The sequence below is a fragment of the Dermochelys coriacea genome, chromosome 28 (genome assembly GCF_009764565.3).
Source record: "Dermochelys coriacea isolate rDerCor1 chromosome 28, rDerCor1.pri.v4, whole genome shotgun sequence".
Classification (NCBI taxonomy): domain Eukaryota; kingdom Metazoa; phylum Chordata; order Testudines; family Dermochelyidae; genus Dermochelys; species Dermochelys coriacea.
This window is the reverse complement of record NC_050095.1, coordinates 5,279,929-5,303,117: the sequence shown is the minus strand read 5'-3', so window position 1 is coordinate 5,303,117 and position 23,189 is coordinate 5,279,929. Positions and strand designations below refer to the sequence as shown.

Below are 23,189 nucleotides of genomic sequence, written 5' to 3'. Positions count from 1 at the left end.
ATATAGCAGGCTCTGTGGGGTGTTATGGGGGTGCTGTGGGAGCAGGGGGGTGCTGTGAGGATATAGCGGGCTCTGTGGGGTGTTATGGGGTGCTGTGGGAGCGGGGGGGTGCTGTGAGGATATAGCGGGCTCTGTGGGGTGTTATGGGGGTGCTGTGGGAGCGGAGGGGTGCTGTGAGGATATAGGGGGCTCTGTGGTGTGTTATGGGGGTGCTGTGGGAGCGGAGGGGTGCTGTGAGGATATAGCAGGCTCTGTGGGGTGTTATGGGGGTGCTGTGGGAGCGGAGGGGTGCTGTGAGGATATAGTGGGCTCTGTGGGGTGTTATGGGGGTGCTGTGGGAGCGGAGGGGTGCTGTGAGGATATAGCAGGCTCTGTGGGGTGTTATGGGGGTGCTGTGGGAGCGGAGGGGTGCTGTGAGGATATAGCGGGCTCTGTGGGGTGTTATGGGGGTGCTGTGGGAGCGGAGGGGTGCTGTGAGGATATAGCGGGCTCTGTGGGGTGTTATGGGGGTGCTGTGGGAGCGGAGGGGTGCTGTGAGGATATAGCAGGCTCTGTGGGGTGTTATGGGGGTGCTGTGGGTGTGGGGGGGTGCTGTGAGGATATAGCGGGCTCTGTGGGGTGTTATGGGGGTGCTGTGGGAGCAGGGGGGGGCCGCACCGAGCTGGAGCGAGCCAACCAGGAGTGATGTGGGGCTGGTTTGTGGGTAGCAGCTTGGGGGGTCCCCTCCTGCCGGGGGGAGGGCTGATCCCAAAGGCCGCCCTGCTGCTCCCCCCCAGAAGCAGCTGCGCCCTCACACAGGACACTCACATGGAGCCTCCCACGTGCCAGGCATGTGCGTGATACACGCGCACACAAGAGGCTCTTTGCCTCTTGGCTGAGTCATGGCCCCTTTGCAGCCCCGTGCCGCACGCTGCCCCTCCCCTCCCCATGCCCCCCCCACACACACGAGGGTTTCCGCGCTCACACCAATTTTTTCAAACCGGTAGTATCGGTTGGAGCAGGGGGCGCGTGATGGGATCGGGGTTGGGGGGGCGGGTATGAGGCACTGCTGCCCCTGCCCCACGTTCCCTGGCTGAGGGCATCCCTCGACCTTGTCCCGGGATGGGGGGACGCTATAGGTGCAGGGGGGGAGGGAGGGCGCTGTGGATGCAGGGGGGTGTTGTGGGGTGGGGGGGTGCTGGGGGCTGCAGGTGTTGTGGTCAGCGCTGTGGGGTGGGCTGCTATGGGTGCTGGGGGTATTGCTGTGGGGTGGGATGCTGTGAGGGTGGGGTGCAGGGGGGTGCTGTGGGTGGTGTAGAGGTGGCGTTGGGGGGGTGCAGTGGAGGCGTGCAGGGGTCCTGCGGACGGTGTAGGGTCCCTGGGGGGGGTGAGGGTATACAGGGCATTGTGGGCGTGCGGAGAGCAGTCTTTTGGGGTTGGGGGGGTATCAGGCACTGTGGGTGGTGTATGCAGGGGGGGTGCTGTGTGGCTGGGCACTGACCCTGTTTTCCCCCCTAGGACCCCGCCATGGTGGTGCTGCACTACTACCAGCACCCCGGGGCGGAGGGTGTCCCTGTCTCCCTGCTGCGCTCGGCCCAGGCGGTGCTGGGGGGCGTCCGCGCCCTGCACAGGGAGTTGTGCTACAATGTCAGCTGGACAGGTACGGGGGGGCCCCTAAACTGCGTAACTGAGCATCAAGATGGCAGGCGAACTTCAGTGTTGATAAATGCAAAGCAGGGCACGTCGGAAAACACAATCCCAGCTCTGCGCACAGAATGACGGGGTCTAGATTATCTGCTGCCCCTCGAGAGAGAGAGCGTGGAGCCACCGTGGCTAGTTCTCTGAAAACAGCCACTCGACGTGCAGCGCGTCAAAAAGCAAACAGCATGTTAGGAACCGAAGTGGGCATCGTACCCCATGAGGGCTCCCCTTCCTGGCAGGACCCCTCAGCCCCATTGCCTGCTGGGTATCACAGCCCCATTTCTCCCCTGCAGGTGCGTCGCCCCCCAATCCCCAGGAGACCCAGCTGCTGCACTGGCTCTTCGGCTGCCCCTTGGCATCCGGAGACGTTGCTACAGAGTCCTTCCTGCGCCCAGCGCCCACCGACCTGCTGGTAGAGATCGGGCCACGGTGCGTCCCAGGGCTGAGTGGGGGGCTCCGTGCCATGGGGGCGCTGTGCTTCAGGGAGCGGGGTGGAAGACTGAGCAGAGGGTGCTGTGGAGTGGAGGGGCAGCTGTGGGGCGGGCGCTGTGTCTCCCGGGACTGTTAACCCTTTCCTGGCGCAGGCTGAACTTCTCCACGGCGTTCTCCACCAATGTGGTGTCCGTGTGCCGGGCCGCGGGGCTGGGCTGCGTTGACCGTGCCGAGTGCTCCCACCGCTACCTGCTGCAGGTGAGGGGGGATGTGGGACCCCTGGGAACGGAGGGGATGACCCCTAGGGGATGGGTGCGGAGGCGTGCTGGTGTGGGGGTTCCAGCATTGTGGGGTTAATGGGGCTCTGGGGTGGGAGGGAGTTCCTGGGCTGCTTGCTCCCCCCCTAATGCCCAGATCTACAGATGGGGGAATGGGGGGGCTTGGTCTGTCTGTCTCCCCTTCCTGCTCCTGGTAATGGGGGGTTCCTAGTTCTCAGCTCCCCTTCGCCCCCAGTGCCTGTCCCCAGCGGGGAGCGGCAGGAGGTTTCTGTTGTCACTCTCACGGGGCAGGCAGTGGGTCCCCTTTCTCACCCTAGGGGAGGAGAGACAGCTCCCCGTTCTCACCCCCATCTTCACTGGCAGTGTGCCCGACGCCCCACGCCCCCCGAGGAGGCCGCCCTGGTGGCGGTGCTCAGTGACCGGATGACAGAGCAGCGCTACGAGGAACCAATCCGCAGCTTCGCCGTGGCCACCCGCCCTGCCCCCACCTGGCATGTGGATGTGCTGGGGGGGGGCCGCACCGAGCTGGAGCGAGCCAACCAGGAGCTAGGTATGGGGGGAGGGGGCGCTGAGTACCCGGACTAATGGGGGTGGTTGGGTATCATGGGAGTCAGGCTGGGGGAGCTGGGGAGTGGCTGAGCACACTGCAGGGGTTGGGGAGGGTGTGGGGGGGGAGATGGACTCCCAGGGGTTGAAGCTGGGGCTCTGCAGGATGAATGACTGGGGTGGGGTGAGAGCTATGGCTGACGCAATGTCCCAAGCAGCCCGGGTTCGAGCCCCTTGATGTCCTGTAGGTGTGGGGGGTTCTGTCCACCATGGAGAGTGCTGGGGGTCAAAGGTCTCTGCCCCCCCCCATTCCACCCTAACCCCCTTTCCACACAGGCCTGGCCTTCGACTCCTGGGACCTGGATTTCTATGCTGAACTCTTCAAGAAATTCGGGCGCAACCCGACCAGCGTGGAGTGCTTCGACCTGGCCCAGTCCAACAGGTACCGGCACCGAGTCCCCCAGCCAGCCGGTCCCCTACCCTGGGGCCAGGTGGGAGCCGGCGCCCCCTCGAGGGGAGAGGCCCCATGTCCCGTTCCCAGCAACCCTGAGCCAGCCAGTCCCTGCCCTTTGGCTGGATCGGAGTCAACATCCCCTAGAGGGGAAAGACCCCATGTCCCATTCCCCACCCCCTGACCCAGCGGCCAGATGGGAGCCAGCGTCGCCTAGAGGGAAAGGCCCTGTGCCCCCTTCTCTGCCCCTCTGAGCCAGCCAGTCCCTGCCCTGGGGCTGGATAGGAGCTGGCGCCCTGTTCCCTGCCCCTGCCAGCCCCTGCCCTGCGGCCGGATGGGAGCCAGTGACCCCTAGGGGGAAGGCCCTGTGCCCCATTTCCCCCCCCCCCCCAGCCAGCCAGTCAGTCCCTGCCCTGGGACCGGATGGGAGCTGGCACTCCCTAAAGGGGACAGGCCCCGTGTCCCATTCCCTGGTTCGCTTTCAACCATTTGCCTGCCCTGGGGCCGAATGGGAGCCACACCTATCTAGACGAATGGCTCCCCATGTGCATGTCTCACCCCCCCCCATCCCTGCCCCCCAGCGAGCACAGCCGACACTGGTTCTTCAAAGGGCGCCTCCTGGTGGACGGGAAGGAGGTCGCGGAGTCGCTGTTTGAGTCCATTGTGCGGACCCAGGAGAAGAGCAACCCCAACAATGTCATCAAGTTCTCGGACAACAGCAGGTGCCTACCTGGGACCTCATCCGTGGGGACGGGAATGGGGCTCGAGCTCATGGCCAGGGTTGGAATCAAACTCTCACTTCCTCTGGGCTAGGGATGGGGGTGGGGCTTTGTGGCTGGTGGCCATGGCTGGGATGCTCTCCCCCCGTCCCCTTGGGGCAGGGATGGCTGTGGGGCTCTGTGGCCGACGGCCGTGGTTGGTTCTCTCCCCCCAGTGCCATCCAGGGCAGGGCCGTGTGTTCCCTGTGGCCCCACGACCCGTCCCGTCCCAGCCGCTTCGAGAAGAGAACATCGACCCGGCACGTGATCTTCACTGCAGAGACCCACAACTTCCCCACGGGTCAGTGCGGGGGGCAGGGGGGCTGTGTGTGTGCAGGGGAATATATATGTATGGGGGGCTTCTATCCATGGGGTGAGATGGGGGCATGGCCAGGGAGTTGTGTGGCAGTCTGCAAGGGAGACATTGGGAGAAATCCATGGGGGGGTGAGAGGGTGTCCATAGGGCAGGGGTCTGTGGGGGAGGTAGTGTGGCTGTGTGGGGGGTGGCAGTGCCTGGGGTTATGGGCTGTGGAGGGGTGGATGCTACACACTTTTCCTGCTCTCCATGCGCGTGCCCCAGTCCGTGAAGTGCAGGGGCCTCCTGTCTGGGGCAGCTGTTGGCCTGGCACTCTGGAGTGTGTGTTTTGGGGGGTACCTCGGAGGGGTGTCTCCTCGCTCTCACCCCCGTGTCCTCCCCAGGGGTGGCCCCATTCAGCGGCGCTGCAACGGGAACAGGCGGGCGGATCCGGGACGTGCAGTGCACGGGGCGTGGGGCCCACGTCATCGCCGGCACGGCCGGGTACAGCTTCGGAAACCTGCACATCCCTGGTGAGAGCAGGGGGGCCCCACTTCTGTCCAGCCACAGCCCCCTTCCACCACCTCCTCCTCCCCTTCCTCTGCCAGGCCATGGGACCTCTTCCTCAGGCCCACCTTCTGCAGCCCCCTCCCTGCTGGGTCATGGGGGCCCTCCTGCCCCTGGGAGCAGGCCGCCGGGCACTTTCCCTCCAGCCCTGAGCCCCTCCCCGACCTGGCCATGGGCCATGGGACCCTCCACTCCCTTGACCTCATCTTCACACCCCCGACTTCTCCTGCCCGGTGTTTGTCCTCCCTGGAGCTGGCTCAGCCCGTCTGTCTGTTCGCCCCCTTTCCTTGGCCCAAACGGGGCGATTTCAGGCTGCAGGTCTAGTCACCTCCCTTATCCTGCCTTCCAGATAACGAGACCCCCCCAGCCAGCCTGCCTAGCCATAGCTGCCCTCCCCTGTGCCCAGGCTGCGACTGGAGTGTGCCCGGGACCCTGCATGGCTCTGCCACAGTGCCTGGCTTTCCACGCTCCCTGGCACCCCACCCCGGGGTCAGCTGGCTTGCAGGGGGGTCTGTTGCTGACTCAAAAGGACACCCCGCCAGCCCCCCAGCCAGATCTATCTCCTTCTCCTAACCCAGTGGATGGGAGGCAGGGTCTTCCCTGGGTTACTCCCTTCCCCACCCGCCTTCCCCGCAGGGCACTGCCTGCTGGGCTCCCTGCTCTGGGCCTGGTCCTGGTCCCGGTCCCAGGGCGCTGCGGCTCGTCCAGTCCCTGGCTTAGCCTGGGTTCAGAACACGTCCTTTCTGCCGCCAACTGAGCCGTCCGGCTGCCTTTTACACCCCTTGGGGTTGGGGACCCCTGACCGTCTCTCCCTGCCCCCAGGCTACCCTCTGCCCTGGGAGGACCCGGCATTGCCCTATCCCAAGAACTACGCCCACCCCCTGCAGGTGGCCATCCGGGCCAGCGATGGGGCCTCTGACTACGGCAATAAGTTTGGGGAACCTGTCCTGGCTGGTGAGTGTTGGAGGGGCCGTTCTGGGGGTTTGGGGGGGACCCATCCTGGCAGGTGGGGGCTGAGCTGTATCTTCAGTGGGGCCTACTGCCGAGAGTCACCCCATCAGCTGCCCTGTTGCTTCCCTCTCAGAGGGGGCACCTGCCTGGCCCTTGCCTGCCGTTCTGGGGTGGCCAGGAGGCTGTGGGTTCTAGTCTGTCCTTCGATGGTTGGGGACGCGCCCGGCTCTGGGGCCGACTTGGGGAGCACCTGGCAGGGGGGACGCACCCGGCTCTTGGGAGGGGGTTGGGGAGCGCCTGGCAGGGGGGATGAACCTGGCTCTGGGGTGCCCTTCGGGAGCACTGGGCAGCAGAGGAAGGGGATGTGCCTAGCTCTGGGGGGGAAGTATATAACAACCTGGGCAGGGGAAATGCCAAGCACTAAAGGGTTGTGGTACCCAGTGGGGAGAGGCTGGGGGGGTGTCTCTGCTCTAATCCCCCCCCAATCTCGGGCAGGGTTCGCCCGTTCCTTCGGCCAGCAGCTCCCCAATGGGCAGCGGCGCGAATGGATCAAGCCCATCATGTTCAGCGCGGGGATTGGCACCATGGAGGACATTCACGTTCACAAGGAGCCCCCCGAGCCTGGTGAGTATCCCCCCCACCCCAAGCCACTCCCCAGTAAACCCCCTCTGCTTCTTCCCCCCCCCCCACGTACTGCAGTTCCCCCACAGCCTAAGAACTGCCCTGCCCTGCCTCCCCGAGACCTAGGGTGACCAGATGTCCCGATTTTCTAGGGACCGTCCTGATTTTTGGGGGCTTTTTCTTATATAGGCTCCTATTACCCCCCACCTCCTGTCCCAATTTTTCACACTTGCTGTCTGGTCACCCTACCCAGACCCCATGCTGACTGGAAGCAGCCATCTGGCCCCAGGTCTTCCCCCCTCTTTGTGAAGGGCGGGGAGGGAGAGGCAGCACCCTGTCATAGGGCTGGGGTGGGTTTTGTGGGGTCTTACTGTTCGCTCTCCCTCCAGGAATGCTGGTGGTGAAAGTGGGGGGTCCCGTGTACCGGATCGGAGTTGGGGGGAGCTCAGCCTCCTCCATCCAGGTGAGTGAGGAGGGGACCTGGGGGGCAGGGATGGGGGAGCTTCCCTGTGGGCGCTGGAGCGGGAGGGGTGTTAGCAGAGCCCTGAGCAATGCCCCACCCACTGCCTGTAATGCTCAACCTACATCCCTAATGTGACTCCCCCTATCTTCCCCCCCATAGGGGCACCCCGCCTCCTCACTGCCCCCATGTCACCCACCTTCTCTCCCCACCCTCCCACAGTGGACCCTGCCCCCCTCAGCCCTGACCCTGTGTTACCCCCTCCCTGCTACATACTCCCCTCAACAGTGTGGCCCACGCAGCCCTCTCCCCCATGTCTGTAGTGGGGCCTCCCCGGCCTCCTACCCTTGTGACCCCCAGGATGCCCCCAACTCACTTCCTAACAAGGCCCCCGGTCCTCTGTGCCCCGCGCTGCCTGGGCAGTGCCCCCACCATGCTCCCCCCAGCCTGAGAACAGAGAGCAATGGCGAGCATTGGGGCTGTGTTGGGGTGAGCCCTGTCCCCCCCAGATGCAGGGAGACAATGCCAGCAAACTGGATTTCAGGGGGGGGCGGAGGGATCTTTGTTGGGGGAGCAAGGCTGGGGTGAGACCTGTGTCATGGTGACCCCCATTGCTCTCCCCACCAGGGTCAGGGGACAGTACCTGTGAGCTGAATTTGGGGGTACAGCTGGGGGATTAGACTGCGGGATCAGGGCTGTATCAAAGGGATGGTGTCAGGGTGACCCCCCCTGTCTCTCCCCAGCTGCAGGGGGACAATGCCAGTAAGATGGATTTGGGGGTGATGCAAGGAGATTAGGTTGACAGGGTTTGGACTGATCAGAGGGTCCGCATAGGGCGGTCGGTGTCGCCACCCTTCCCCCCCCATCTTCTCCCATATGCAGGGGGAGAACACCGGCGAGCTGGATTTGGGGGTGCTGCTGGGAGGATTGATTGGGGTGGTCAGGTCTGTATCAAAAGGTTTGTGTTGGGTGATACCCCCCATCTCCCACCAGGTGCAGGGGGACAACACAAGTGAGCTGGATTTCAGGGCGGTGCAGCGGGGGGACCCCGAGATGGAGCAGAAGATGAACCGGGTGCTGCGGGGCTGCGTGGAGAGAGGGAAGGCCAACCCCATCTGCAGCCTCCATGACCAGGGGGCCGGGGGCAACGGTGAGTGGGGGTCAGGGCGGGGGGGGGAATCAGTGCCTGGGGGAGGCATGGGGGGGGGCTGGTGCCCCAGCAGTGGGTGACTCTTCCTGTCTTACCCTCCAGGGAACGTGCTGAAGGAGCTGAGTGACCCAGCTGGGGCCGTGATCTACACCAGCCGCTTCCAGGTGCGTGAGGACCCCCTGCCCCTCTGCCCCCCACGCCAGCTCCTCCCAGGTGTGTGGGGACCCCCTTCCCCTCTACCCCCCATGCCATCCACTTCCAGGTGTGTGGGAACCCCCTGCCTCTCTGTCTCCGCACACCAGCTGCTGCCAGGGGTGTGGCAACCCTCAGCCCCCCATGCCAGCTGCTCCGAGGTGTGTGGGGACCCCCTGCCCCCTCAGCCTGCCCCGTCATACCAGCCACTCCCAGGTGTGTGGGCCTGTTCCAGTTTCAGGGTAGCTGGGCATGACTCCATGGCTCCCCCACTCCATAGTAGGGGTGAGGCTACAACCCCCCGCAATGTACCAGGACTCTCAGCTGTAGCCCCCCATCCCCAATATTCGGTTCTGGGGAGCTGTGGGGACTCACCCCCACGGGGCTAGCTGCAACCCTGCCCCCAGCAGTGCTCTGGTGTGGGGCTGCCAAGCAGGGATGCTCCCGGCCCCCAGCTGGGGGCTCCAGGGTGTGTGGGACCCCTGATTTCCCCCCAGCCCCCGACCTCACCATATGGCTGCTCCCAGCCCCTGACCCCACCCTGTCCATCACTCCTGAGTATGTGGGAGCCCCCCACATCCCTCCCCCTCTGGCCCCTTCTGGGTATGTGGGACCCTGATCCAGGCCCCCAATTCTCTTCGACCCCTAACCTCCTCCCTTCCCCCGTCACTGACACCCATGTACCCTCCAGCTGGGTGACCCCACGCTGAGTGTGCTGGAGATCTGGGGGGCCGAGTACCAAGAGTCCAACGCCCTCCTGCTGCGCCCCACCGATGCCGCGCTCCTGCAGCGCGTGGGCCGGCGCGAACGCTGCCCTGTGGACATCGTGGGCACCATCGCCGGGGACGGACGGGTACGGGCGCCGGTGTGGGGGAGCCGGGCCGGGGCTGTGGCTGGCGGGGCGGCTGAGGGCACAGGGCCTAGGGACGGGCAGCCGGGAGCTGCATGTGATGATGGGTTGAGCCTAGGGACAGGCAGCTGAGGGGGGACTGGTGTGTGGGAGATGGGCCCAGGGCCAGGACTTGGGTGTGGGAGGGCGGGGGGGCCTGTGTTGTACTTAAAGTACTGCACAGGATCTGTTCGGGGGGGATAAGGCAAACGCCACATTTATTGGTAATCCATGTGTCAATCAACACTGTATCATACGCATATGATGGATATTACACTCATGCACTCACACACACACACACACACGCACACTGCGTCTTGTTGTCGTTACCAGCGGGGTGCTCCCCTTAACTTCACTGGCCCCAGGTGAGTTAGATGGGGGGGGTGGAGCCGGGCTTCTGCCGATCCGGATCGATGCTCCCATGTTGACAAGCCAAGACCCGGGGTCCTCTGCACGACACCTCACATTTATAGCCGCTTCCCTCTCATGCAAATGCAAAATCTGCCTCTGTCAGTTGGTCACCGGCGGCGCTTCCTTCTGGGTGTTGTCTTAATGCTGCCACATTTCGTTTCCAAGAGGGTGTTCTCAAAAGAAGGTGCTGGCTTCTCACCCCCGAGGCCGTCAGGATGTCTGATCTTTAGTGAGCCCACCTGGCAAGTTTTCTTGTGCTTGGCTCTGGCTCCCATCCCCTTCCAAGGGTTGCAGCTGTCTGGAGGTGCTGCCTTCCACGCCTCACTCCTTCACCAGGGCAGGTGACTAAAAGGGGGGAGATCTTGTTCTGCTCCTAGCGAAAAGGCATTTTTCTTCTACCTTCGCCCTCCTTAGGGGCTAGAACATTGTGCCAAGGCTCAATACAAAGTTTCTGGATAAGGATTTGATACAAAGCTGTATGAAAATAGAGGTTATGTATGTAAAGACTTAATACACGGTTATATGAAGAGGCATAATACAAAGTTGTATGAAAATGATAGACAATTATGCGGAGATGCTTAATGCAGAGATTTATCTACACCTGTGTTATACCAATAAAATAAAAACCAGCAGGATCTTACTAAAGGGGAAAAGGCAAAATGCCACATTTATTGTGACTAGAGAAGGAGTCCTAGTAAGCAGTTAGTTATAGCGATAACACTCCATTCAATCTCATCTTTATTCGCACGCACACACACACACACACACACAGATTCTGCAAGGTTGTTATCATAGTTACCAGCCTTAGAGTTGCTCATGCCAAGCTACTGGCCAGGTGGCCTGGACATGAGGAGGGAGCAGGGCCTTGTCTGACGCTCCTGGAAGTTGGTTTTGCAGAATCAGACCCCCAAGTTCTCACTTTCTAGAGTCCATTTTTATAGGAATTTCTTCCTGTGCCAGTCTGTGGGAATTGCTCCATCATGCTGTTGCTGAATCAATCAGCCGATGGCACGTTCCTGACGGCTCGGTGCTGCCAGATGTTCTCTTGTTCTTTGGTTCTCCGATCCTTGAGGCTGTTGGGTGGATTCCAGTCTGCCCTCCGGGGGTCCTCTGGTTATTTCCACTTGACGCCTTCTTCAGCCGATGGACACTGGATTCTTAGGCTGGCACCTCCCTGATCATTCAGTTGTTATCCACCCCAAGCATCCCTCCACATCCGTCCTCCATCTCTGTTTTCATCACAATTGTTAACAAAGCAAGATGAATACAACAGAAGGGCGGGGAGTCTCTGGGCGCTGTTTCTGTTGTTACAGGGTGTTGCTTTGAGTCTCTCTCTGTGTGAGTAGTTGCTTTGAGAACAGCCTCTATCTTAGGATGTACTAACACAATCAGCAGCTTGCAAGTTTCACACAGAGAGGGAGGGAAACAGTCCCAAAACCCCAGAGACCTCTGAATTAGTAATGCCCTGGAATTTCAACTATGGGGAATCAAACTCATTTGTGATTTTAATACAGAACTTCTCTAATATGATCCAACACCTGGGCTGGCACTGGCGGGAGGGGGGTGGGGCCCTGGAGGAGGTGGGGCTGGGACTCGTGTGGAAGGGTGGGCGGGGCCCCAGGGGGGCGGGGCTGACATGGCACATGGGCGACTGGAGGGGTGTCCGTTCTGTGCGGGGGGCTGGCAGAGCAGGGCACGGGGAGCTGGGCCTGATGGAGTTCGTGGCGGGGGGGTCACTAGGCGTCCGGGGTCTGGATCTGTGGAGCGGTTGGCTGGGACTGGGGAGGGGCACTGGGGGGCTCTGTGGAGAGGAAACGGGGGTGTAGCACAAAGGATGAGACGGGGATCCTGGTAGCAGAGATGGGGCTGGGAGAAGGGGGTGGCATGGGATGGGATATCACTGGGGGCAGAGGAGGGGATGGGCACAGGACACTGGAGAGAGCGGGGGTGGGTACAGGCTGGTTGCCGTGAGAGGGGGCTGGCAGTGGGGCGGGGATGGCCCCCAGGCAGCGCCTTTCCCAGCTCCCCGTTGGAGAACCCGTGGCTCCAGCAGGGCCCTGCACATCTGGATACTTGGGGGGGGGACCCCCTGCAAGGGAGGTCCCACGGAGCTACCGGCCAGGGCAGCTGGCTCTGACTCGGGCCCCAGAATTGCAGTGTGTAGCCATGGGGCTCAGAATGGGGGGAGGGTTCCAGAGGCAGGCTCCGGCCCGAGCCCCGCGACTACCTGGCTACTTGTAGGCCCAAAGCCAGGCACTGCCCCGGCCCCGCCCCAGCCCCTCATTCCAGCCCCTTGGGCGAAGCCCAAACTCCCAGCCCGGGGGCAGGAAGCAGGCATCTCTACGGGGCTGGAGGGTGGGGTGCTAACCGCTAGGCTCCCTGGCCCTCCACACCCCCAGCGCACCGGGGCATAGATTTGGGGGGGCTGCGACTTGTCACTGACACCCCCTCATGGGTTACCCCCCCTCAGATTGTGCTAGTGGACGACCTGGAGGCCCCAGTGACGGACGTGGCACTAGCGAAGCCCAGTGGGAAGACGCCGCCGGTCGACCTGCAGCTGGAGTGGGTGTTGGGCAAGATTCCACAAAAGGTAGAGGAGGGGCCCTGGGGTCGCACCCACAGATCCCCCCAGACTCCCCCCCCACAGCGCCCCCTGCTGGGAGAGACCGGGGCTGGAGTAGTCGGGAGCTTCCCCCATAGACAGTGCCCCCTGCTTGCCCCCCGCTTGCTCCCCACAGCGTCCCCTGCTGGATTAACTCATGAATGTCCCATCTTTTCTCCAGGAATTTGTCTTGTCCCACAACAGCCCAGCCCTCCACCGCCTGTGCCTGCCCCCTGGGCTGAGTGTGGGGGACGCCCTGGAGCGGGTCCTGCGGCTGCCGGCCGTGGCCAGCAAACGCTACCTGACCAATAAGGTACCCAGCCCAACTCCCTGCCCCCTTCCCGAGGGTGTGGCCCAAGCGAGCTCCTGACGAGGTAGTGCCCCCTCTCCCTGTACCTCTGCCCCCTGAATGGCAGTATCCCCACACCTCCTGATCCTGCGTCTCTGCCCTCCCGGAGGGGAAAGTGCCCTGTGTCCCGGGGTCCCCGGGCGATGCTCTGCAGCTGCTCCCGACGAAGCCAGGCAGGACTCTGGGGGAGTCTCCTCTCTCGGAGCAGAGTGTCCCCAGGGCAGAAGCTTCCACCTTCCTGGGTCTGACCTCGGAGCATCCAGCCTCCCCTGCCCCTCCGTGCGCTTCCCTGCTGGGGTCCTGGGGGGGCCAGAGGGTCCTGCCCCCCAAGTCCGCAGTCGGACGTGACTCAGCCAGCTGGCAAAACAGGAGGTTTATTAGTCGACAGGAACACAGCGTAGGGCAGAACTTGTTCGCACAGAAATCAGTGACTTTCAGCCACGTCCATCTTGTGGGGAGAGGAGCCCGGAGCCAGGGCTCTGCCCTCCCCCTGCGCCCCCAAGCCAGCCGAGACTGACTCCTTCCAGCGGCCTGGTCCCTGCCCTGCCCCTTGCTGCTCCTCCGGCCTTTGTCTCGCTTCCCGGGCCCAGAGTCACCTGGGCACATTCCCCTCCTGGGTCTCAGGTGACGAAGTGGCGGCCATAGCATCGGTGCAGGCAGCTGGAGCAGCCCCTGGAAAAGTCACACGCTTATTCCCACCACCAAGGCATTGGTGCAATACACAGGGAAACTGAGGCACACAGCATCCATGCAAAACAGTAAGACTCACATAGGCTCACGTACAACATAACAAGGGAGAATCCCCCCTATGTCATATCCTGCACCCCCTGACCCCATGTCTCTGTCCTCGTCCCTGGCCCCAGCTCTCTGCCCCCCCTCCTCCCAGCCCAGAGGGGTACTGCCGCCCTGAGCCATGTGTCCCTGTGGCAGGTGGACCGGTCGGTGACGGGGCTGGTGGCCCAGCAGCAGTGTGTGGGGCCCCTACACACCCCCCTGGCTGACGTGGCTGTGGTGGCTCTGTCCCCCTTCGAGACGGTGGGAGCGGCCACGGCCCTCGGGGAGCAGCCGCTCAAGGGACTGATCGACCCGGGCGCGGGGGCCCGACTGGCCGTGGGTGAGGCACTCACCAACCTAGTCTTTGCCCGCGTCACTGACCTGCGGGTGAGTTGCCCTGTGAGCCGTGGGGGGTCTGCTTGGGGAGGGGACAGCCTGGGGGGAGCTGAGTGGGGAGGGGCTGGTCTGTGTCTGACGTTTCCCCCCTATGACTAATCCTCCTCTTCCCCCCCCACCCCCCGGATGTGAAGTGCAGTGGGTATTGGAGGTGGAGGGGGCCCGTGGGGCTCTGTGTGTGGGGGTGGGGATTGGGGCTGTATGGGGGGTCCCGTGTCTCACCCCGCTTTCTTCCCAGGATATGAAGTGCAACTGGACGTGGCTGTGGGGTGGGGGGCCATGGGGTTGTGGGCTCATGTGACTGATTCTCTCCCGCCTTCCTCTCGGGGAAAGGAAGTGCAGCAGGAACAAGGGGGTCTGTGGTGCAGTGGGGTGGTTGTGGGGCTGTCAGCGGACCATGGCTGACCCTTCTCTGCCCCCAGGATGTGAAATGCAATAGGCACTGGTTGTGGAGGTTGTGGGGCGGCCATGGGGCAGTGTTGGGGGGGAGGGGGCATGGGTCTGTACGGGGCCCCGTGGCTGACCCCCCTCTCCCCCCAGGACGTGAAGGGCAGCGGGAACTGGTTGTGGAGGTTGTGGGGCGGCCATGGGGCAGTGTTGGGGGGGAGGGGGCATGGGTCTGTACGTGGCCCCGTGGCTGACCCCCCTCTCCCCCCAGGACGTGAAGTGCAGCGGGAACTGGATGTGGGCGGCCAAGCAGGCGGGCGAGGGGGCGGCGCTGGTGGACGCCTGTAGGGCCATGTGCGCCGTCATGGCCCAGCTGGGGGTGGCCGTGGACGGGGGCAAGGACTCGCTCAGCATGGCGGCCCGTGTGGGCACTGACATCGTCATGGCGCCGGGTGAGTGTGGGGGGTGGGCTCTGCCCCTTCGGCCTGCCCCAGCAGGCCCCCACCCCAGTCTCTGTGGGCCCCCTCGCCCCGCTGTCTCCAGCCCCCCTGAGCCCCCAGGTCCCCCTCTGACAGGCCTCCACCCTCCCTCGTCCCATGCCCCATGCCAGCCATGTAACCTCTCCACGCTCAGCAGGCCGGGCATCTGTCCATAGGGAAAGTGAGGCACACCACTTGCTGCCTCATCTCCCACAAACCTCCTCTGTTAGAGGGGTGTGCACACCAGGGCCGCCCCATGTCCATCCCCAAAGCTACTGCCCCATGCCCCCTCTGCCCCCACTGCAGCCAGTCCTCACTCCCCCATCCACCCCGCAAAGGGTCCCCAATTGATCCCCTGCAGGTGCCCTGGCTTTCTTGCCCCCAAGAGTCCCCAATCCCGCCCTTCCAAGCTATCCTGGCCCCCCAAACTGCCTCTTTCCCCCATCTCCCCCCACCCCGCCAGGCTAGCTGGACTCCCCACTGACCCCCCATCCCTTCTCCCCACAGGGACATTGGTCGTCTCAGCCTATGCTGTGTGTCCGGACATCACGGCCACCGTCACACCTGACCTCAAGTGCCCCGATGGCAAAGGTGAGGGGTGGGGGGCTGGTTGGCTCAGGGGAGTGGGGAATGGGGCACAGGCTCTTTCCCTTTCAGGGAGCACCAGGTCCCTTCTGGCCCCAGGGCACGGGCTGGCTGGCTCAGAGGGGTGGGGCATGGGGCCTTTCCTCTCTCAGGGGCGCTGGCTCTGATGTGCCACAGGCCAGGGACTGGCTGGCTCAGGGACCCAGGTGTCTGGCTCTGACCCCATCTCTCTTGCCCTGCAGGGGCCCTACTGTATGTGGAGCTGTGCCCCGAGCGGCACCGGTTGGGGGGCAGTGCCCTGGCGCAGTGCTACTCCCAGCTGGGGGATTGCTGCCCAGACCTGGAGAACCCGGACACCCTGGCAGCCTGCTTCCGCGTCACCCAGCAATTGCTGCAAGGTGTGTCCGTCCGTCTGTCCGTCCCTGCTGGGGGGGATGGGCCCTGGTCTGGGGGAGGTGTTAGGGGGGCTGGCCACGTGGCCTTCCCAGACCTGGAGGGTGCCCCTGGGCTGGGGGGAGGAGCTGGATGTGGGCCCCCCCAGGGGCTAGGGGAGTGGAGTGAAGCTGTCCTGGGTGCCCCTCGGGGCTGGGTGGGGAGCTGGATGTGGCCCCCCCAGGGTCTGAGGGGCGGGGCTGGGTGCCCCTCGGGGCTGGGGGGGAGCTGGGATGCTGGGGGTCACCCGTCCCACCCAGTGCTGTCCCCCCAGAGTCGGTGGTGAGTGCGGGGCATGACGTGAGTGACGGGGGGCTGGTGACCTGCCTGCTGGAGATGGCCTTCGCCGGGAACTGTGGGCTGCAGGCCGAGCTGGTGGCACCCGGGGCCAGCGGTGAGTGGGGGGCACTGCCCCGAACCCCACAACCTGGTGGTAAATGAGGGACCTCGCCCCGAACTTGTGTCCTGAGCCCCACAGCCCAGTGGTGAATGGAAAACCCCACCGCAAACCCCCTTCCCAAATCCCCACCCTGAACCCCACAGCCCGGCAGTGAATGGGGGACCCTGTCCCATAACCTCTCCCCAAACCTCTGTCCTGAGCCCTCCTGTAGCCCAGTGGTGAGAGCCTGGATCCCTCCCCCACGGCCCAACCTCACTGACCGTCTCACACGAGCCCCCCCCACTAGATCCCCCCGTTCTCCCCCCCAAGCTGACTCCCCTCCCCCCAGCCCTGGAGGTGCTGTTTGCCGAGGAGCTGGGCCTGGTGCTGGAGGTGCCCAGCGCTGTGGCAGGAGACGTCTGCAGACGGTACGAGGAGGCTGGAGTGCGGTGCCTGCCCATCGGGCACACGGGACCCCTGGGCCCCCAGTCCATGGTGAGTGGGGCTGTGGGTTGGGATTGAGGGGCACCGCAGAGCTGGGGGTGGGCAGGGCTGGGCTGGGCTAGCAGGGGCTGCGGGTCGGGAGCGAGGGGCACCAGTGCCGCAGTCCCCCCGGCCGACGCCCCTGCGTGCCCCCTAGGTGCGGCTGCGGGTAAACGAGCAGGAGGAGCTGGCGCAGCCCGTGGGTGACCTGCGCGCCCTGTGGGAGGCCACGAGTTTCCAGCTGGAGCGGCTGCAAGCGTCGCCCCACTGCGTGGAGCAGGAGGAGAGGGGGCTGGCGTGGCGCCGGGGCCCCAGCTTCACCCTGACCTTCAACCCCAAGATTGAGCCCCCGCTGCTGGGCCAGATGGGTAAGGGCCGGGACCCCTGGGGGGAGGAGGGGTGTGTGGGAGGGGGTGTCCCCAGATCCCTCTGGAGAAAGGAGCTCTCTGGGGGGGAGGGGTGTGTGGGCAGGGCTGTCCCCAGGTCCCCGTGGAGAGAGGGGGGTGTCTCTGTCTGGGGGGTGCACTGAGCCCAGCACGCCCTGGTCTCTAACCCCACCTTCGCCCCCAGCCCAGCCGGGCCTGCGCGTGGCCATCCTGCGCGAGGAGGGCAGCAACGGGGACCGCGAGATGGTGGCAGCCTTCGTCATGGCAGGGTTCCAGGTGAGACTTCCCCACCCCCCCGAACTCTGGAGTCCTTCCCTCACCCCCCCTGTAACCACTCGGCCCCACCCCCTCTCTCCCCAGGCCTGGGACGTGACCATGCAGGACCTGTGCACAGGGGAGACGACTCTGGAGTCGTTCCGGGGCCTGGTCTTTGTGGGGGGCTTCAGCTACGCGGACGTCCTAGGGTCTGCCAAAGGTGAGACCCCTACTCTGGAGCCAGCCAGTGCCCCCCTTACCTCCTGAGCCAGCATGTCCCCCCCGACCCCCGCTGAGCTAGCCAGTGTCCCCCTTACCTCCTGAGCCAGCGTGTCCACCCCCTTCACCCCGCCGAGCCAGCCAGTCTCCCCCTCACCCCCGCTGAGCTAGCCAGTGCCCCCCTTACCTCCTGAGCCAGCGTGTCCACCCCCCTCACCCCTGCCGAGCCAGCGTGTCCACCCCCCTCACCCCCGCTGAGGTAGCCAGTCTCCCCCTCATGCCCACCAAGCCACCGAGTCCCCACCCTGGGGCCAGTTGGAAGCCAGCACCCCCTAGAAGGGACAGGCTCCGAGCCTCATTTGCCACCCCCCTGAGCCAGCCAGTCCCCCTGGGGGGCTAGGTTGGAGCCAGTGGCCCCTGGAAGGGAAAGGCCCCGGGCCCCATTCCCCCCAGGTGACAGACCCCCGGTGTCCCTCTTTGTCTCCAGGCTGGGCAGCTTCGGTGACCTTCAACCCCCGGGCGCGGGCCCAGTTTGAAGCATTTCACCGGCGCAGGGACACTTTCAGCCTGGGCGTCTGCAACGGCTGCCAGCTGATGGCGCTGCTGGGCTGGGTGGGGGGCGAGAGCCCCACGAGCGACCCCCCAGGTGAGTGGGGCTGTGGGGAGGGGCCTGTCAGTGGGCTGGAGGGATTGGGGAGGTGTCAGGGTGTCTGGGTGGGGGATTCTAGGGCAGGGCTCGCTCAGTCTGTCTGTCCGCAGGTGGGGCCGTCCGTCCCGGGGTGCTGCTGGCCCCCAACGATTCGGGCCGGTTCGAGTCGCGTTTCGTGGCGCTGGCCATCGAGCAGAGCCCGGCAGTGATGCTTCAGGGCATGGCTGGCTCCACCCTGGGAATCTGGGTGGCGCATGGAGAAGGTAACAGCTCTGGGGGTCTGCTCGCTCCACCCCGTACACACAGCCCCGCGCCCCACCCCAGATGCGGATGCATCTCAGCGCTGGGTGAGGGGTCCCTGTATAACCAGCCTCTGCGTCCTACCCCAGAGGAGTGGCTGGGGGGTCCTTCCCTAATATGGCGGGAGGGGTCCTTGCCCTGGCCTCCCCCCGTCCCCCTTTTCCCCTCCCGTCGGGTGTGTTTCTCCGTCGAGCCATGGTCCCGTGCGTGTTGCTCTCGAGGTGTCCGTGCGCCTGAGACGGGAAGGCTTTTCCCCAGCAGTCTGCGCTGGGCCGTACCTGCCCCCTTCTCCCGCTCAAGCTGCACCCCGAGAGCGTGGAGCATGGTGCGGCCCGACCGCTCTCCGGATCCTTTGCAGCAGCCGTGGTCGGAGACGGGTCCTCCAGCTGACGTGGTGGGGGCGGGGGAGGGTAAATGGTTCTTTCTTAACCATCAGTGATAGAAAAGCTCCTTTCAGAGCATTGGGGTCCCCTTCAGTAAAGGGGGGGCACCTTGAGAGAGCGACCATTGCTGGGATCCTGGCATCCGGTTCTGGTGCCCTCAGCTCAAGGAGGCCTGAATCGATTGCAGAGGGGTCAGCGAGGAGCCAGGGGAAGGGTCCTAAAACCTGCCGTAGAGGGAGAGACTCCAGGAGCTCGAGCTCTTCAGCTTGAGAGCGACGGTTCTGGGGTGACCTGTCCCCGTCTGTCAGCACCTACCTGGGGAGCCCACGCTGGATAACGGGCGTTTCGGTCTAGCAGCGAAGCTCCCTCCAGCGGCTGGACGTCGAAGGTGGACAAATTCAGCCCGGAAATAAGGAGTAAAATTGTCACTGTGAGAGTAATGGGCCATGGGCACCGTTTCCCGCCGGCTGGGCTGGGTTCTCCATCCCTGACCAGCGACGGGACACGTCTCTGAAAGCTCTGCTCTGGGAATGACTGTGGGGCCTCCATCCTGGTTAGCCCAGAGCCCAGCCGGGCTGCGGTGAACCCCTGGGCTCAAGCTCCGTCTGTCTCTCTGTCTGGCTCCAGCCGAGAGCCCCGACTCCTTGCGGCCCCCGACTCTTTTTCCCTCCCCAACCTGTCCCGTCCTTTGTTCTCCAGCTGGGGAAATCTGTTTAGCCTCCCCAAGGAGAGGTGGGGGGGTCCATCTCCCTCTGGGTTGTTGGTTGCTTGGTGTCGCTGTCCGGGCCGTCGTATTTGCCTTTGTCTTCTCAGATGCTCCATTGATATAGGGGCGAAGGCCCCCCCCACCTATGTCCCTCGGATGGCCCCGAGAGCAAACAGCCCTTTCCCACCCCACTGGTTCACAATGCAGCATACGGGGAAACCGAGGCACACAGTGGCTTCCAAAAGATTGCCAAATATTCCAGCTTCAGCGCCCCTGCCTTCTAGCCAAAGCCACGTGCCATCAGAGAGCTCCCTCTCTGGCCATCTGACGTAGAACGAGACGTAGGAGAGGGGAAGCGAGCTCCTCGTAGAGACTTGCAGTGAATTTCAGGCTGCGTCCTGCCCGCTCGACCCAGCCCTGGGCTGCCGTGGCAGCTTGGCTCCGGGGTGTCTCTTTTGGAGTCTGGTGCCCTGGCTTGTACAGTAGCTGGAGCGCTTGGAGAGGGCGATCCCCGAGTGTCCCCCCCACCTGCTCTCCTTCCCCCAGAGGGTGTTTGCCAAGCAGAAGGAACAGAGAGCTCTGTGCTCAGGCCGTCGGTCCGGTGCAGGAGGAGAAGGGCGCAGGCGCTGGCCACGGCTAAGGAAAATCCCCCCGTCTCAGCATGTGAAGGGCCTGCCCAGCTCGAGAGGAGCATGCCGGGGTCCGCACAACCGGGAGAACCCCCGTTGCTGTACAGGGCAAGCAACTGGGCTCCCCACTCCCTGTCCTCCCTGCTGGCCATCATGACAGTGAGAGAATGTCGGGGGGGGCTTTATCTGTCTCCCCCCCCGGCCCTCCCCAGCTCGCATGCGGTTTCACACTCCCAAGGCAACATCGGGGTATGGAGGCAGTGGGCCTGTTATGGGGGGTGTCCCGCTGGGCCTCTCTGCCCATCTCACCCCCTCTTTTCCCCTGCCCCAGGTCGGATGCGGTTCCGCTCACCCAAGGTGCTGGCTGCAGTGACGTCGGGGGGCTTGGCCCCGCTGCGCTACGTGGATGACCAGGGCCAACCCACCCAGGAGTACCCCCTGAACCCCAACGGCTCCCCGCTGGGCATCGCCGGGCTCTGCTCGCCCGACGGGCGCCATTTGGCCATGATGCCCCACCCCGAGCGCTGCGTCCTGCCCTGGCAGTGGGCCTGGATGCCGCCCGACTGGCGCCGCACCATGGAGGTCTCGCCCTGGCTGCGCATGTTCCAGAACGCCTGCGAGTGGTGCCTGCGCCACCCTGAGGGGGAGTCCTGACTGAGGAGCCCGGTCGCCAGCCGGTCTCGTATGCAAAGGTTTGTCCCCGGGCCGGGGCCGGCACAAAACCTGCCCGGGTTTTATCCGGTGTCGGCTTGGGGAGGCGGGGCTATTTCAGGAGCACATCGCCCCACCCCCTCTGCCATGACCTCATACGCACCGGGCATATGAGGTCATGCTAGTGGGGGCTGGACGGTGCGCTCTTAAAAATGCGCCCTCCTGCAGTGTGACCTTCTGGGCACTGGGCATGTGGGGTGAGGTCATGCTGGAGGGGGCGGGGTTTGTGTGAGCGAGGTTGAATGGGGGCGGGGTCACATGAGAGGGGGCAGGTCCACTCTTCCCAGAAGGTCCTTAGCTCTGACCCCTACAGGGCCAGCCACCCCCAGCCTGGAGACCTGTCAGCAGTTCCCCTTACTGGCCTCTGGGGACAGACTTGAGGAGGAACAAAAGCGGGGGGGTGAGGGGTTCAGTGGGGGAATTGAGCTGGGGGCCAGGACAGGTCCAGGAGGAGGTTGGTGGGGTTTAGTGGTGGCCCCTGAGAGGGGTGAGGTGGGAGTGGCTGTCTAAGCAGCCCCTGCTTGCTGGTTAATGGGTCTGGGGCCTGGAGCCCAGAGGAGAGGGTGGGCCTGCACTCCCCACCAGAGCCGGGGAACAGGGTGTAGAACCCCCATGAAGGGGCCATGGATGTCTGAAAGGCCTGGGGGAGACTGGGAGGTGAGGAAGAGAGTGAATCAGAGGGGACAGCTGATGGGGCAGAGTTGCAGGGGGCCAGTGGAGGATAGCTAATGCCATTGCTGTATATCGAGGCTTCTCAGACTGGGGGTCGCGAGGTCATTACATGGGCAGTTGAGAGCTCTTAACCTCCACCCCAAACCCCACTTGCCTCCAGCATTTATATTGGTGTTAAATTATGAAAAACTGTTTAATTTATTGGGGGGGCACTCCGAGGCTTGCTGTGTGAACAGGGTCGCCAGAAAAAACGTTTGAGTCCCACTGCTGTAGATGGTGGTTCATTCCTCACCGTGACAATTCAGGCAGCCCCTTTTGCTGTCACTAGCACATCAGTGGTGTGTGTGTGTGGGGTGGGGTGTCACGTCTTCCCTGGGGCACCGGGGTATTTACACGGCTGGCAGATCCTTTCTTTCCCCACCCTGGAATGAACTCCGCCAACCTCCCTTCCCAGCCTTTCATGAGCTAGCAGCGGCATACAGAGGGGAGCACACCCCGGCTCGGACAAGAGACCGGAGATGCTGCTGCTCGTCAATTTGTGGAAAGGAAAAACTCATTTTTAAACTGGATCTTGGCTCCTAGGAAGGGAGAGTGGAAAAGCCCGGAGCTGTCTTTGGGCTGAGGCTGGGTCTCCTCGGTGGTGGGACTGGCCAGCTAGAGATGATCCCAGCCCAGGGCCCAAGGGGGAGGTTGGAATTTCTCACACCCACCCTGCTCCCTAGAGCCCCACAGGGAAGTGGGAGGAGGGGGGCAGGCAGATGGGGTGTTCGGAAGGGTTGGGCAGGAGGATTTAGGTAGCACAGGGGTCTTGATCTCGCTCTGAGTCTGCAGCACCTGGAACCTAGCTGGAGACTGCGAGGAGTGGCGGGGGGAGTTTGAATCCCCTGCTCTGGGCAGCGATTGGTTGGATTAAAGCCTTCTGCTGGGCTCTTTCCATTTCTGTGCGATTTATCTCCTGGTCCTATTGCCATCTGCATTCACGGTGCAAAGCCCAGCTGCCGGCCTCGGCTCCCTCCCGTAGAAATCGTGGAGCGGCAGCTCTCACCGGAACTGTCCTCTGCAGACACCTGCAATCAGGGCTTTTCTACTTAGTTGGTGGGGGGGGATTCATATGACTGTTTGTGTAACAATATTCAAGGAAGTATTTGTTCATTAGCTGTCAGCAGCTCGGCCTTAAGTGGAGGCCAGTTTGTGTGTGTCACACAAACACACAATAAAAGGTATTACTGCACCTTCCCTGCTCCCCCCAGCACCCCACAAAGCCGTGTAAAAGGCTGACCTGCTGTCCTCCAGTTCCAGCATCACACTGGATCCAGGCTTCCCAGAGCGGGGCTCAGCCTTTGGGTTTGGAGCGTCTGAGCGATAGGCCCCCACCCGTTGCTTCGCTGTGGCCTTGTGGGTTTCAGTTTTATGGGGCAGCAGCATGGCCTGGATGTTGGGCAGGACCCTGTGTGGAGTGACGGTGACCTTGCCCGCCTGCCTGTTGAGCTCTTTGTCATTGTGAGTGGCCGGGGATAATCTGGGGTTTCTTGTCCCGGGCAGTGTTGGCAGACAGCTGGAGGATTTTGGCTGTCGGATACTCAGCAGAGTATCCCTTGCAGCACAGCTGGTGCACGCAGCCAACACCTGGAAGAGCGAGACTCGCCCTTAGCCTGCTGCTTGCTGTCATCCACTAGCAATGCAGGAGCACCATTTGCCTCGGGGCGCTACAAATACCGCTGGCCCAGCTCCA

At 63.6% G+C, this 23,189-nt stretch overlaps 3 protein-coding genes across 57 annotated transcripts in view; 2 read left to right on the top strand and 1 right to left on the bottom strand.

Moving 5' to 3' along the window:
• LOC119849376 (zinc finger protein 420-like) overlaps nt 1–23,189 on the bottom strand; it is a 3,142,523-nt gene that overhangs the window by 509,287 nt on the left and 2,610,047 nt on the right. The window lies entirely within an intron of this gene.
• Nucleotides 1–23,189, top strand: part of LOC119849403 (zinc finger protein 501-like) — a 1,099,011-nt gene that overhangs the window by 620,866 nt on the left and 454,956 nt on the right. The window lies entirely within an intron of this gene.
• On the top strand, nt 1,453–22,003 carry PFAS (phosphoribosylformylglycinamidine synthase). 6 transcript variants are annotated; one of them, XM_043503732.1, is made up of 29 exons: nt 1,453–1,639; nt 1,974–2,109; nt 2,265–2,370; nt 2,754–2,940; nt 3,273–3,378; nt 3,969–4,109; nt 4,322–4,446; nt 4,845–4,973; nt 5,830–5,961; nt 6,454–6,582; nt 6,969–7,042; nt 8,033–8,189; nt 8,292–8,353; nt 9,073–9,234; nt 12,152–12,271; nt 12,465–12,596; nt 13,563–13,793; nt 14,461–14,641; nt 15,176–15,259; nt 15,496–15,651; nt 15,960–16,079; nt 16,414–16,559; nt 16,705–16,915; nt 17,118–17,209; nt 17,294–17,408; nt 17,895–18,053; nt 18,167–18,319; nt 20,406–20,766; nt 21,940–22,003. In XM_043503732.1, exons 1-28 carry the CDS (start codon nt 1,507–1,509, stop codon nt 20,726–20,728), a joined length of 4,002 nt encoding a protein of 1,333 aa, XP_043359667.1. In that variant the 5' UTR covers nt 1,453–1,506; the 3' UTR covers nt 20,729–20,766; nt 21,940–22,003. The 6 variants fall into 6 exon arrangements, with proteins under 6 accessions (XP_043359667.1, XP_043359669.1, XP_043359668.1 ...); XM_043503734.1 differs by having other exon boundaries at nt 21,912–22,003; XM_043503733.1 differs by having other exon boundaries at nt 21,786–22,003.